Below are 15,040 nucleotides of genomic sequence, written 5' to 3'. Positions count from 1 at the left end.
GAAAGATGCACTCGCAGAAACAGCGGTTTCAGGGACTGAGTGAAAAAAAATTAAATAAAACTACACAAAACACATGAACACTTACACACTCTGTTGTGTCACACTCTCACCTGGACACTGAAGTACCTGCACTCCACCCACTTCTGTCCTCCTCCCTCCCTCTTTTTGTCTCCTTTTTCTTCTCGTCGTGTCTGTTTCTCAGTTTTCTAAAACCCCTCTTTTTCTTCCCGCCCTGATGTGATTCTGATTATTTGTCCTTTATGCTTGAAAATCCCGCCTTTGTCCTAAAGAAAACGAAAAAGAAATATCTAAATCCCTATGTTCCTTCTGTTCCTCCTGAATGTCATATAGAATAGCTGTGTTGGAAAAAGAAGAAAGAAAATTAAAACAAAAACAAAAAAAGACTGCTTGTCATTGGAAATAATGTGAAAATATGTGAAATAAAAAGATGTTAATTTACAATTTCAATCAAAGTTAAAAGGTCTTTGTTTTTTTTTGTGCCCTAGTTTCTTGTTCAAGGTTTTTTGTCCTATAAATCAACAATGCATACGAGTATCGTACAGAAAGTTATGCACAGTAAAACTTATGATATCATACAAAAACCAGGAGACCGCTGCTTGGTCACGTGACATCGGCTACAGAGCTCCGTGCTACAGAGCGGCGGTTGCTAGCTGTTTAAGCCGCTACAGAGCTTCGTGACGCTGGCTACAGACCTCCGTCACAGCTCAGTCGTATCAGCGGCAGTTAGCAGATGTGTTCAGCCGCTACAGAGCTCTACGACACCGGCTACGGTGCTCCGCATGGTGCTCCCATGGTGCTCCGTCGTGTCAGCAGTAGTTGGGGGTTCAGTTACCCGAGAATAGGTGACTGTGAGCCAGGTACAGATAGAGTTGGGCATCGTTTGGATTTGAACAATTCTGATTCCAATTCCGATTCTTCCTTTCGATTCCGGTTCTTATCGATTCTCGATGGAGATTGGAGTTGAAACGGGTCACATGCCTATTTTCACAAATAAGAGGTTGCAGTTTTACCAGGCTTTTTCCAACGTAAAATAAAGCCACACTAGAGCGCCTCTTACTGTGCTCCAAGGCTGCAACACAACAAGCGCCTGGCCGCTACGGAAAACCAAAACTTGTGCACGTTAAATTTGGAACCAATGATCAGATTTGAAACCAAATCCTCCAAACGATTCCAACAAAGAAACGATTCCACTGGAATCGTAATTTTTTAAGTAAGGAATCGGTTCTCGATGCCCAATCCTAGGTACAGAGCCCCGCGAGCTGCAGGTCAGAGGTAGTTGATGGTTTAGTTACCCGAAAATAGGTGACTGTGCGCCCAGTACAGAGTACCGCGAGCTGCTGGCGAAGATTACGGTTAAGTTTAGGCAAGAGTGAGTGTTATGCGGCGACGAAAGTTAAGTTTTAGGCGCCGAAACGACTAGTTAAGTTTAGGAAAAAAGATTGTGGTTTGGATTAAAGAACTCCTAAGGAACACGCAGTTCCTGGGTGAAAGACTTTAGTTTTCCCCAGGAAGCGAAATCCGCTCTCTGGCTCGAAAGTCCTGTATGTTAACGCCCACCCATCCAACCCGACCTTCTCCCTACGTGGCCAGCCGCGTTCTTATACATCGACCGTCAATGTGGTGCGCACTGCAAAAAAAAAAAAATCATTCAAATTACAGTGCTCATCTTTTCGTAGTTTTTCGAATGTATGGTTCATGAAAAACAACAGAATTTGCTTTGTTTTTTTTTCAACGAAACGTGACAGCTTTTGTTTAGTTTTTGTAATAAAATGTGGTCATATTTTAAAATTGTAACTGCTGACATGTAACACGCTATGTTTCCACGAGAAGATGTGTTTAAGAATCTCACATATACTCATGGTTGTGAGCACATTGAACGTGCCATGAAAACTTTACCGGGGATTGTGGGATCCGAGGGCTGCAATGGTGACGGTAATATTCTCTAAATTCAGTGCATTACTTAAACACATCTGAAGGAAGTCGGACAGGATCGGACACACATTCATGAGGTAAATTCACAGTCAGTAAAACTGAAAACGTTGATTTAAAAGATTGAAATTAAACACCAAACAAACATCTTTCAACATTTTAATGATTTATTCATTTAGTTCTTACATAGGTCAAATCCTTCTTACTCATGTGAACAAATGTCACCTAGTGTTAAACATACAGCAGCAGTGTACAGTGTTAACTACGTACATCTTTAATATTATATTTTATATATATATCGATAAGTACATTCTGTCCAAAGCTTTATTCTGAAGGGCCCTGAAGTGTTACAGTGTGAACAGTTAGTGCATTTAGGTGACAGAGAGAAAGCATTAATACATTAATACAACAATACAACAGTGTTATCAGGACACAAAACAACGTGGGGGGGTGGGGGGTCCTGACTGATCCTCTGCTGGAAACAATATCTGCCATTTCCCTTTAAATTAACCGCTGAGATGAAAGAAACAGTGAATTGTTTGCATCAAGTCTTGGCTTCATATTTCTGGTTTGTCACCACTTCAACCTCTTGAATAAAGAAAGTGAAACAGGAAGAAAGTCATCTGAAAAATAGACTGCGCACACTTTCATGTTCCCCTGAAGCTGTCCTCTTTAAAATAGTTCAATAAATCAGCGGAACACATGAGGACCTGTTGAAGAGTTTCCCATTATCACAATGTTTACTGACCTTGAAGTGAACACGGACAATCGAGTTGAAAGACATTTGATACTGTAACCCAACACTGTTAGAAACTGACCGAACGGTTAAAAGAAATTGAAACATACAGTAGTTTGACTCAATACTGTAATGTGACAAAAAGAACTAAAACAAATAACCCACAAAAGTACAGATATTTACTTTGAATTCATTCTACCGCCCTTTATTTACCTTAACCAACACATATTTAGCTAAATAAAACTTGCTGTAACTCGACACACGTCTGTCTGTGGATCAGCCAGCCCAGTTTGAGGACACATTGGGACGATGTAAAGGGACGTCTCCTGTCTCCGTTATGCACGTGCGTTGATGATGTCGACAAACTCTGGCTTCAGAGAGGCTCCCCCCACCAGGAAGCCGTCCACGTCGCCCTGAGACGCCAGATCTCTGCAGTTAGCTGCTGTTACTGAACCTGGAGGACACAGAAATAAGGCGGTTGTGTCGAACGAAACCAGGTCCAACGTTCAGTACAAAACCAACACATTCTCACTCCCATTGCGTCAAAAAGCGACGCTTGGTTAGGTGCATTTGGTGTTTGTTATTGACGCAAAAAGTCTCCTTTAGCGTCATATTTAGACGCGCTTGCTCGGGACTCTTGGCGTCACTTTTTGACACTCTGGGTCGGGACGTATGTTTAACCGTCATGTCAATGCGGTACGAGAAGGGGACAGTTAGGTTTAGGAAAAGATGGTGGGTGGGGGTTACAAAATGGACAGGCAGCGGTTTTCAACTGCAACTCCAAGTGGAGTTGTGTCACCACAACATGATGCCGACGGAGTACACGTTTTGCAGACAATTATCAGTTTATATCTGGCCTAACACAACTGTTTGGTAAGTTGTTGGTAAAGTCGCACACTTTGCCGTCAAGTTTGATTAACGTTCTATTACTAGCAACATGGCAGTTGCTACAATGCTAACGTTACTAGAATGCTACTACTACTAAAGCAAATATATATATAAAAACCCATCAGGTATACCAACTGCCTCGACAACCCTCTGCATAAGCTAGCTGTTAGCATCCCTGTAGTCATACAGAGACGTATCATAAAGTAAGCTATAGGGAAATCACGATCTTTTAATTTGCACGTATAGCATGTGTGTATACATGGTAGAATTTATTGGAGGCACCTTCGCGAGTCTGTCCTCTCATTGGCTACCGCTCTGCAAAAGTTGACTAAAAGTCAACTTTGGGAGAGCGGTGAACATCCGGGCATTTTCGCCACCGTCAGTGGAATTGGCTCATACCGCTGTTCTCATAGGGAAGGAATTGAATCGCTCCGCTCTGCCGTTATTTCAGCTGCTTGTGGAAATCCAGCGTTACGCGGATTTTAGGTCTATCATACTACATCATCTTACAGTACTGTGGTCGAGCTGCTGCCTGGCTGCTACTCTGCCAGGTACGTCCCATACAGACGCTCAAGGGTGATTTTTGCATTGTATCCGACGCTGAGAGCCACTGACCAAGCGACAGTATTTGACGAGATGGGAGTGAGAACGGGTTGTCAAAACGGGTATAGTAAAAGTATTAAAAAATTCTACTTTTGTCCCCCAAATGTTACTGTTCCAGTTGAATGTACTCAGTAACAGTTAGCTCTGACTTTGTAAAAATATGAGAAGCACCAAATGCGTTTTGGACTTTTCATAAAAACTGACAATAGTAATAATTCCTAAAAAAGATGCTAGACTTAAACTTCGAAGTTACACAAGAACAATACCACATACAAGAAAAACATCAACACAAGGCAGAAAATATCAGTTTTCTTTCGATGCAAAGATTCATTTATTGATTATATATCGTTAGGTATAAGCTCTGTATCGATCAAACTAAAAGGGACTTTACATAGGTTGAGAAAGCATGACTGCCAATAACATGTTAGTAAGTTATTTGCAAGATTGATATCAGTTTAGATACATACTGTAAATGCAGGAAATATCACTCACATACTTACATATGTTTTTGGTGCAAAGGTCATGACTTAATTGTGCTCCTAAAACTAAACCTGCGCCCCAAAAATAAAAATAAAACGCAAAACATAAGCCTGTTGTTTAAGTTCTTAAAACCTGATTGTAGGAGGGTTATGGTACCAGTGTATAGGTGACACCAATGAATACCACCCAGCTTCCCAAATACACACAGGATACGACCACTACGATTCTGCAAACAGGGCCTTTATATAAAAACTGCCAAAAATCATCACTGACCTCCGTAGATGATGCGCACGGAGTCGGCAACGTCGTCTGAGACGTTGGTTCGGAACCACGCCCTCAACTTCTCATGGACCTCCTGAGCCTGGACACACACACACACAAAATTGTGCATTTACTTGTGAATTGTGCACAATTTATTTCCCGTGTTTCATTCCAAAACTAATTTAAAATGTTTAACTTCCTAAAATCTTCTGAAAAATTCTGAAAAATTTCTGAAAAATCATGCAGGCGTGGACTTCTCAGTACTCTCACATCCATCCTGTGGAGGTCGGACAAAATGGTACATTAAGGTAATGCTAAGGCTAACCTGGTCAATGTAGTGTCAAATTAATAAAAAAATAAATCTTGATGCTTGTTCAAGCAGCAATTACGACCTACAGTATATTTCGGTTTCTAGTGGCTGCGCCCTCTAGTGGTTGTAGTAATTATGACTGGAGCAAAGCAGGAAGTAACGTGACGAAATATATGAGTGCCAAATTTCCACATAAAGAGGCAGGTCAAGGATTGAGTCCTGTTTGTAAAAGGTCCTATGACATCCTGCTTTTTGGATGCTTTTATATAGGCCTTAGTGGTCCCCTAATACTGTATCTGAAGTCTCTTTTATATAGGCCTTAGTGGTCCCCTAATACTGTATCTGAAGTCTCTTTTATATAGACCTTAGTGGTCCCCTAATACTGTATCTGAAGTCTCTTTTTATATAGGCCTTAGTGGTCCCCTAATACTGTATCTGAAGTCTCTTTTATATAGACCTTAGTGGTCCCCCTAATACTGTATCTGAAGTCTCTTTTATATAGACCTTAGTGGTCCCCTAATACTGTATCTGAAGTCTCTTTTATATAGACCTGAGTGGTCCCCCTAATACTGTATCTGAAGTCTCTTTTATATAGACCTTAGTGGTCCCCTAATACTGTATCTGAAGTCTCTTTTATATAGGCCTTAGTGGTCCCCTAATACTGTATCTGAAGTCTCTTTTATATAGACCTTAGTGGTCCCCCTAATACTGTATCTGAAGTCTCTTTTATATAGACCTTAGTGGTCCCCTAATACTGTATCTGAAGTCTCTTTTATATAGGCCTTAGTGGTCCCCTAATACTGTATCTGAAGTCTCTTTTTATATAGACCTTAGTGGTCCCCCTAATACTGTATCTGAAGTCTCTTTTATATAGGCCTCAGTGGTCCCCTAATACTGTATCTGAAGTCTCTTTTATATAGGCCTTAGTGGTCCCCTAATACTGTATCTGAAGTCTCTTTTATATAGACCTTAGTGGTCCCCTAATACTGTATCTGAAGTCTCTTTTATATAGGCCTTAGTGGTCCCCTAATACTGTAGCTCGATGGTGTTTTTTTGCCTCCAACGGCGCCTTCCATGCAGCTAACCCGAACCTTAACCCTAAACATAACCATTGCCGCGCTGGGAGGAGACGTTGGGGTCAAAAAACACCAAAGACCAATACTGTATCTGAAGTCTCTTTTATATAGACCTTAGTGGTCCCCTAATACTGTATCTGAAGTCTCTTTTATATAGACCTTAGTGGTCCCCTAATACTGTATCTGAAGTCTCTTTTTATATAGACCTTAGTGGTGCTCTAATACTGTATCTGAAGTCTCTTTTATATAGACCTTAGTGGTCCCCTAATACTGTATCTGAAGTCTCTTTTATATAGACCTTAGTGGTCCCCTAATACTGTATCTGAAGTCTCTTTCCCGAAATTCAGCCTTGGTGCAGAATTACAGCCACTAGAGCCAGTCCCACAATGAGCTTTCCTTAGGATTTGCCATTTCTGTGTCTGTAGCTTTAAATGCTATTGAGGAGGAGAGAGGGGGCGCATCATTATCATTTCCTGTGGCTGGTATTAGAGGGTAGGGAACAAACAGCCGATAATGTCATATGGTTTGGAGGACTTGTTGGATTGGACAAACTGCAGTTATTAAGAGAGGGAGGAGTCGGTGTTACCTGTTCAGGTGAAGCTGTCTTGCCCGTGCCGATGGCCCACACAGGCTCATATGCCAGAACCACTTTCCCCCAGTCCTTCACGTTCTCTGGAACACATAAAAAAAACGATATTTATGAACTAAAAAGTATTTTCTAATATTTAACATGATGATGTAGCCATGCAAACACAACGTTTCATTTCCGGGATTGTTCCGGCGCCGCCAGAAATTCTTCCGGATGTCACTCATTTAGGCTGGATGTCTGTTACCTTCCGCTTCCTTTGTGTTGGCGTTCTAAACTCCGGTCTATTTCTGAGAACTATGGTTAACTGCTCCTCAGATCTCTGCAGGGTAAATCCAGACAGCTAGCGAGGCTATCTGTCCAATCAGAGGTTTCTGTCGCACGACTAAAACAACTTTTTAACGTACCCACGTTCCACCAAAACAAGTCAATTCCCGAGGCCATTTTGCAGAGGCACCGTGGCTCCGTCCGGCGCTTAGCGACACCAAAGACGATTGTGATTGGTTTAAAGAAGTGCCGATAAACCATGAGCACGTTTTTCTCCCATCCCGGAATGCTGTGTGGACTCGCCAGACCCTCCTCCGCAGTGCTGTGGAGGAAGGTCTGGCAATGCGAGACTATGCAAACACTGATACTGAGGTAAAACACCCCAAATCACGGAGCAACTCTTTCACAGAACAGAAGAGAAACATTCGTACTGAGCAGCTGAATATGAGATAAGTCTTCTTTTTTTTTTCTTAAGTTAACAGAAAAGGTCAATCTATTTCAGACTAAGAAACATCCAAGAGGCAGAGCAGCGCTGCAAGGATCCGTCAGTTCTGTGACTTGTTTCCTGTGAGCTCTCAGAAGAGAAAATCCTGCGTTAACAGAGGAACAAGACTGTGACTCAAGAAACAGCAGAGACCACTGACCTATTTGCATTTTAAATCAGCGTGTTGCCTACTTTGAGTACAGATGTGGGCTGCGTGTAACCAGGGAAAAGACCATCAATAAAGTCTTGTAATATCGGACTACACACTGAGTGGATCCAGGAACAGGTTTTTCAGATAGATGGACACAATAGAGATTGTTATTGCTGTATGTGTTGTTGATGTTCAGCAATCCGCCGGTGATGGAAAAGTCACCTCATATCCTGATTTTTTTTTTTTTAATAACCTTTTTTGGTGTGAAATCTTCATCGGTGTATGAATAAAACCAGTAAATTCTCTTCATAAAGAAAAAAACTCAGGAAAACAGTAAGAAGATCCACAAGACCAACAGTTCAATAATAATAATAAAAAAAGATGTACTGTAACGAATAAAAAAAACAAATAATAAAAGAATAAACATAAAAGAAAATGTTAAAAGAAAAACAATATAGAAAAATATTTTAAAAAATAAAAAGCGGCAAGCAGCGATGGACGGGCCCTCGCCCCTCCCGATGCTAAACGAAAATTTAATAACTTCTCATCTTTAAAGTCTTTAGATTGCACAGAATTATTTTATAGTACGAGACCTGAAAATGGCAAAATATGCACAAAAATTACACAGTAAATTGAAAATGGCTGACTTCCTGTTGGGTTTAGGGTACAACCCCAAGAGGCTTTTATGTACATCTTAACATGTTACATATGCGTACCAATTTCCGTTAGTCTACATGAAAAGTTAAAGGAAGGGGCTTTTACTTTGAAAACTGTACGGGGGCTCTATTGAGCCATTTTGTCACAAGCGAGCACGAAACCAATAATGTTGGTGAGTTTTTGAGCATCTTAAGCCCCTCAAAAATGTGATTCATTGGAGAGATTTATAAACGGAGTCGTTTCAATAGTGCCTTCTCCGACCGACGCTTCTCGGGCCCTAATAATAAAATAAATAAAAAAGGTATAAAATTGTGATTTCCTTTGTTTACCTGCAATGACCTGCGTCTGAGCGTAGACGACTTCTTCTGTGGTGCCTGCTTCCCTCTCCTCCAGCTTCTCCCCGACGCAGGCGATCACGCCCAGATCACTCTCCAGAGCGTGAGCCACCTGAGGGCCAAACCACAGACTTGAGTCTTTACCTGGATCTGCACACCCGATTACAACATATTACAACCGACTGAATGCTTCCACAGATTTGTAGTGGAATAGAATTAAAGTGGAGAACAAGTCCAGATTAAGATTCAAGATATTAGCCTTTGTCTTAAAGTTACAGTGTGTAGTTTCTGTCTCCCCCATGAGCACCAACCCCAACCCCACCCCTCCTCCACGCAGTTGCTAGTAGCCAAGGAGGACACGGAGGATTAAAAAAACATGTCTTCAGAAGAGGTAATTATCTTCACTCGAGTTTCTGCGCGCGAAAGTCGCCCGGAGGACATCATTTTCAAAACACAGCCATACTGAGAGATACAGAGAGAGTTGTGCGGAGCTGATAGTCTTAAGCCGCTTTGTAGCAACTCATTTAGCAATGGGTTGAATTTAACAGACGTTCATTAATATAAAAAAGTTACGCACTAAAGCTTTAAAGGAGTGTCTTCTAAAAAAAAAGCTAATGACACTTAACATGGTGGACAGGGTGTAGAGCTGCAGACACGCCACCCCTTCTCTTCTCTGCTTCTCTTCATAGTCGTCAGATTCATCTACCAAACCTTACAGAACAGGCTCAGGTTTGCCTTGCACCATCTCTTAATTATGCTGTTATAGTGCTGTTATGGGACTTCCTTTGAAACACTGAGCTCCTCTGTCTTTCAATCTGTGTGCATCCATGTCCCAGAAATGCTTGTTACTAAACCCAGAGTCCTTATGTTTTTTTCGCCCAGCAGTTTTCCTTGGATTAGGGTGGCCCCTAAATCATGGTTGTAGCCAGTGCTTAATTTGTACAGTGGGAGGTCCCGGAGCACAGAGGGGGGTGGATCCGGTGACTCAAAACGGGGGTTGGAGGTAACGGAACAAAAAAGAATTACACTGCCTACGTAGCTTTTCTGACTAAAAAACCTAAACAACGCTGTGTGTACATCAGGGCAATGTTTATTTTTATTTCAGAACACGCACTGCATGGGTACGAAATCGAAAAAAAAAGCAGCAATTATCCATATTAAATTAACCAAAAAACCCCACCGTGGTCTCCACATTCTTGATCGGCAGAAACGGTTTTTGCTCGTTTGGGATCCGACTGGCCAGCGTATTTGAAAAAGTTAAGCAAACTTTGTTGTCTTTTTGACATTTTTCCCCTGAGTGAAACGAGGCTAACAGCAATCTCAACCAGCACAAGCGCTTGTGTCACTTGAAGTGCAGCGCCGCGCTGTTGAAGTGCCCCCCCCTCCCTCCGTCCCTCTCCAACCCTCTGTCTTACCCTGAAAATTCACTTCAAAACGCATCGAAAATGCAAACACGAGATTTTTGTGGAACTTCAATGGGGAATAAAGACTAACAAGACAGATAACACTGACCACTACACAAACAGTCATTTTTTTTCTTTTCATTTAGGCGATTCATTTTTTCATAGTGACACATGAGGTGCCAGATCCAATAAAAAAAGGTTCCGGATCCAACGTCGGAGGTGCTGGAACATGTTCCGGCGTGTTCCGGCTCAAATTAAGCCCTGGTTGCAGCTGTTGCCGTGGTCCTGCTCCGCGCCCTGCTACGCTCTGCATTGCCCTGCTATGCCCTGCTAGGTCTTGCTATGCCCTGCAGTGCCCTGCTATGCCCTGCTATGTCCTGCTGTACCCTGCTACGCCCTGAACTACTACAACTAGTATTTCTAGTCATAGTTCCATGATCTGTATTGTGACTATCATTGCCAGACACCGCCTACCAAGAGCCTTATTGGGTCTTTGTAAATTATAGAGTGTGGTCTAGACCTACTAAATCTGTAAAGTGTCTTGAGATAACTCTTGTTATGATTTGATACTATAAATACAATTGAATTGAACGTAACAGTGTTTTGAGATTGAACAACGTCCACGTCCACACAGGCTGCCTCCAAACACAAACATTTTTCCGTAGGGAGAGGAAGGGTCTCACCTTCTGACCAATCAGCTCGTCACTTTCCCCAAACACGTGACGGCGCTCAGAGTGTCCCAGTATCACCCAGTCTGCCCCGCAGTCCTTTATCATGGCCGGACTGGAGCGAGAGGAAACATGTTAAAGTCACAGTTGGTCACAGAGGTGATGGATCATTTTACGAAGGTTTAATGTGATACATGTACAATTTTGTACTGTAAAGATAAGGCAGCTTTATTTATATACTGTAGCACATTTCAGCATCAAGGCAATTCAAAGTGCTTCACATAAAACATTGAAAAGCAGTTAAAAACATTAAAAACTGAATAAGAGGTATAAAATACAAGATTAAAAGTTACAGTGCAGTGTAAGAAAGGAACTATTATGTGAGTTACGGCTGTGCAATTATTCAAATTTTAATCACGATTTTGATTTTGGCTCCTAACGATCACAAAAACAATGTAATCGAGAAAAAAACGATTATTTTGCACATTACGTTTTGCAAGCAAACTCTTATTTTGTCTTTTATTTATTTCAAATGGGAAAAGTATTAGGGGAAATTTCACAGTTCAAGGTGTTTTCACTGTTTAAAATGTGCTGTAGGTAGGATTGTGAAGATCCAGGATTTAGCCAAAAAATGTGAACATCAACAACTTCTCAGTCCCTCCCCCCTTTCTGCTCAAGCCCAAAACGGTCTCCTAAGCCCCTCCCCCCACAAGGGATAATGAATGCGTGTGCATGAGCAGTGATTGACACGCAGTTAGACACCCCCCCCCCTGGCCCTGATTGGTGTATCTGAACAGGGAGCGGTGGATTTTTGCAAATCGCACTACAGGCTGTAGGTGGAGCTGGATATTTTTTTTTTAAATGACCTGCTTCATGTCGTTCTACTGGAACATAGGGTCAGTTCCAGCAAATATGACAGAAAGTTAGTTTTAGAAGTCTTACCTACTGCACCTTTAAATAATCGTGATTTTAAAGTGACCAAAATAATTGTGATTATGATTTATTTTTTCATGATCGAGCAGCCCTCATGTGAATGTGAGGATTTCCTGCAAAGCACTAACATTAACTGATGTCTCCATATCCTCAATGAGAAAATTTATTTGAATATTCACCAGCCTGCCGTCTAATTAATAAGTGAGACTGCATTGTGAATTGTTCATGAGTGTATTCGTTCAGTGGGTGAGATACCTGATCTCCCCTGTAAACGCTCCCTTGGCCACCTTGTAGCAGTTCTGGGCTGCGACACCGATCCTGAGATCCAGACTGGACCGAGCGAAGTCCAGGTAGATGGAGGGGGGAGCACACACCACCTCTGAAAACAAAATCCGATCATCGTGACTTTAATTTCATCTCTGTCTGGGCTTAGACTTTTTCTATTTCTGTTCTCACTTTCTACCAGAAGAAGTGTCCCACGCTGATGCCAAAATGGGACTTTTGGCCCTGGACTGAAAAGGTTCATTTAATTTAAATTGGGTTACATTCATTTTCAGGGGGGTTCCATCACTGATAGCTGCAGTCTGCCATGGCCACCTCATTCTGATGTATTGCAACAACATGTTTAGGTTCCTAAGTTTAATAAAGTTTCATAGTTTCAAAAACCCTTTATGTTGTCACTTTGGTTTTCCACTCTGAATACTTCTTATTAGTGAGAATGGCCAATTCAACAAACAAGCTCACATATAAACATTTTCATATAAAGAATAAAAAAGCTGCAGGTCAGGATCAGCAGTGGTGGAAGAAGTACTCCGATCCTTTACTTAAAAAAAAAAAATTGGGCTTTAATTGACAGTTTAAAGACAGGAAAGGGGAGAGAGAGAGAGAGAAAGAGAGAGAGAGCAAGGGGGTGACATGCAGCAAAGGGCTGTGGGTCGGATTCGAACCTGCGCCAATGCCAATGACTCCAAAGCGACATGGGGCGCACACTCTTCCCGGTGAGCCTGAGGTCGCCCCTTAGATCTTTTACTTTATTAACATCACTTTAAAAGTTAACACCAATGTAAAACTATTCCTGCATTAGTCCTGCAATCAACATGCTTAAATAAATGTACAGAATTACATTTTCATAAAATGTCCCATATTGTAAAAAGATGATACAACGATATAAATGTTTGTTTAAATGATATCTGGTGGGTCTGTTTCATGTTAAACAAAAAAGGATCTTCCTCTTTAACAATCTCTGTAGGGATCCTTTTTTTCCACCATTTTTTGACATTTTATAGACCAAACAACTAATCGATTATAGTCGAGAAATGAAATCGACAGGTTAATCCACAATGAAAACAATCGTTAGTTGCAGCCCTAAAAATGAGCACAACCATAGCTATCTACAGCAGGAAAATGCAATATTCACATAGATGCAGCAGAAATATGGATCCAGAAACATACTACGTACTTTTTCTAAAGTAAAGGATCTGAATACTTATGGCACCGCTGCTTAAAAATCACACTTAGGTTCAGTACTTGAGTAAATGTACTTAGTTACTTTCCACGAGGATAAACAAAAACGTCAGAGGCCTTTATGCAACTCATCCTGATCACGTCACTGCCAATCTCAGTGCGTCATCTGAGCAGCAGCATCTCCTCTCTGATTCTTTATCGATTACTTTTTTATTGATCTCTGCATCATAAAACCTGCAGACAGTTAATTTGCAGACTGTGTGTAACCCCACACAGGCATTAGTCGGTCAGTTACCGGTCTGGTCGTCCAGGCTGGCGGTGTTCAGGGTGGTGATCAGCTCCTCCAGACTCTCCCTGCTGCCGTTCATCTTCCAGTTTCCTCCCACGAAGAAGCTCCGGAGCGCCATGGCCGGCTGAAGGTGGCGGATACCCGCTTAAGAAGAAGAGGAGAAGGAGGAGGAGAGGTGGTGGAGGTCCGGAGGAACACTTGAGCTGCAGGATGAGACTCCGCTGGTGTGTATGTCAGGGGCTGTCGGAAATATCAGAACCCAACACCGGCAAAAAAAAAAAAAAAATCCCTCTTCTTCTGGTTCATGAAGAGAGTCAGAACAGCTTTATGGAGCACTACCGCCACCTGTTGTTAGAATGAAGGATGACATGCCTCTCTGGACTGACAGTGAATTGTTATTTAGTGTTCAGTGTTTCCTTTTCTACGAAATATATAGCCTACTTCAACTTCACCATATTTCTGAGAGAAATAATACTTCTTACTACAACATTTATGCACAGACAACACAATAAGTTCATAAAACATGATACAAAAAGCCATAGAAATTATTATTATTAATAATAATATTATAATATTAATGTTATTATGCATTTCTTATTTGCTTTGGGCATACAAAATATTTTTAATCAACCGACCACAGTTTTTACCAAACAGTTGAGATTTACAGTAAAGGTGCACTTTCAACAAACTGAGTTGGTGTAAGTGTGATAAAAGACATTAAAAAAAAAGAAAAATATACATCTCTTTTTAAGGACAAGAGCAATGTGTAACCCCCAAGATAAAACATTTGACAAATATAAACATGAAACATTTTTTCAAAATGAATATACAGAAAAATGAATGTCCATTGTTATATTCATGAGTAAATTATGAGACAACGGGCCCCCGGCACAGACGTGCACAGGGCCGACCACCTACATGTGAGCAACACACTTTTTTGTTGTTTTGCGTCTTGTTGTTTTTCCCTTTTTCAGACAGGTGTGTGTCTTTGCAGCTGTTTTGCATCTCTTTATGGTCATTTTGTGTCTCTTTATGGTCATTTTGTGTCTCTTTGTAGTCATTTTATGTTTCTTTGTCTGTATGCGTCTCTTTTGAGTGACATTTTGCAGGTTAATAGTGTGTTCCATTTACCTCGGAACTCGGAAGCCGAAGCTGGAAATGACGTCACATCCGGGTTGAATGCGTAGCATTAGGCTCGTTCGAGATGAGCCAGATCTGCGCAGAATCGATCACCGGCGATCGCCGCCCAATGCATGCCGGTTAGATTTGTATCCGACTTGATCCCGACTTGCTCTGACGTCATGCACACGTGGTCAACGATGACCTCACGAGATCAAGGCGGCCGCAGTTTTTAGAGCCAGGCGCGGCAGTTGCTCTCCACCGACTGCAAGACCCAGGTGGACTCAGAGCATGCTGGGAAACGCCGGCCTCTCAGCTGATCTAACAGCTGATTGGTTCAGAATCGACTCAACATGATGACGTTTTATATCAACTTTTTA

At 41.6% G+C, this 15,040-nt stretch overlaps 2 protein-coding genes and 1 gene segment (V, D, J or C); 2 read left to right on the top strand and 1 right to left on the bottom strand.

Moving 5' to 3' along the window:
• LOC144528802 (gamma-enolase) overlaps positions 1 to 212 on the top strand; it is a 14,616-nt gene extending 14,404 nt beyond the window's left edge. For both annotated transcript variants that reach the window (XM_078267635.1, XM_078267634.1), the window contains one exon: positions 1 to 212. This exon is cut by the window's left edge and continues 594 nt beyond it. The gene's annotated coding sequence lies outside the window, so the exon portion shown is untranslated.
• The window catches only part of LOC144529260 (Ig kappa-b4 chain C region-like), a 128,202-nt gene that overhangs the window by 62,643 nt on the left and 50,519 nt on the right, over positions 1 to 15,040 (top strand).
• Positions 2,105 to 13,816, bottom strand: tpi1a (triosephosphate isomerase 1a). The gene is made up of 7 exons (XM_078268387.1): positions 13,548 to 13,816; positions 12,044 to 12,167; positions 10,871 to 10,970; positions 8,779 to 8,896; positions 6,891 to 6,976; positions 4,931 to 5,018; positions 2,105 to 3,140 (listed from the first exon to the last, which is right to left on the bottom strand). Exons 1-7 carry the CDS (start codon positions 13,657 to 13,659, stop codon positions 3,022 to 3,024), a joined length of 747 nt encoding a protein of 248 aa, XP_078124513.1. The 5' UTR covers positions 13,660 to 13,816; the 3' UTR covers positions 2,105 to 3,021.

The sequence above is a fragment of the Sander vitreus genome, chromosome 14 (genome assembly GCF_031162955.1).
Source record: "Sander vitreus isolate 19-12246 chromosome 14, sanVit1, whole genome shotgun sequence".
Taxonomy (NCBI): domain Eukaryota; kingdom Metazoa; phylum Chordata; class Actinopteri; order Perciformes; family Percidae; genus Sander; species Sander vitreus.
This window is presented reverse-complemented; position numbering and strand designations above follow the sequence as displayed.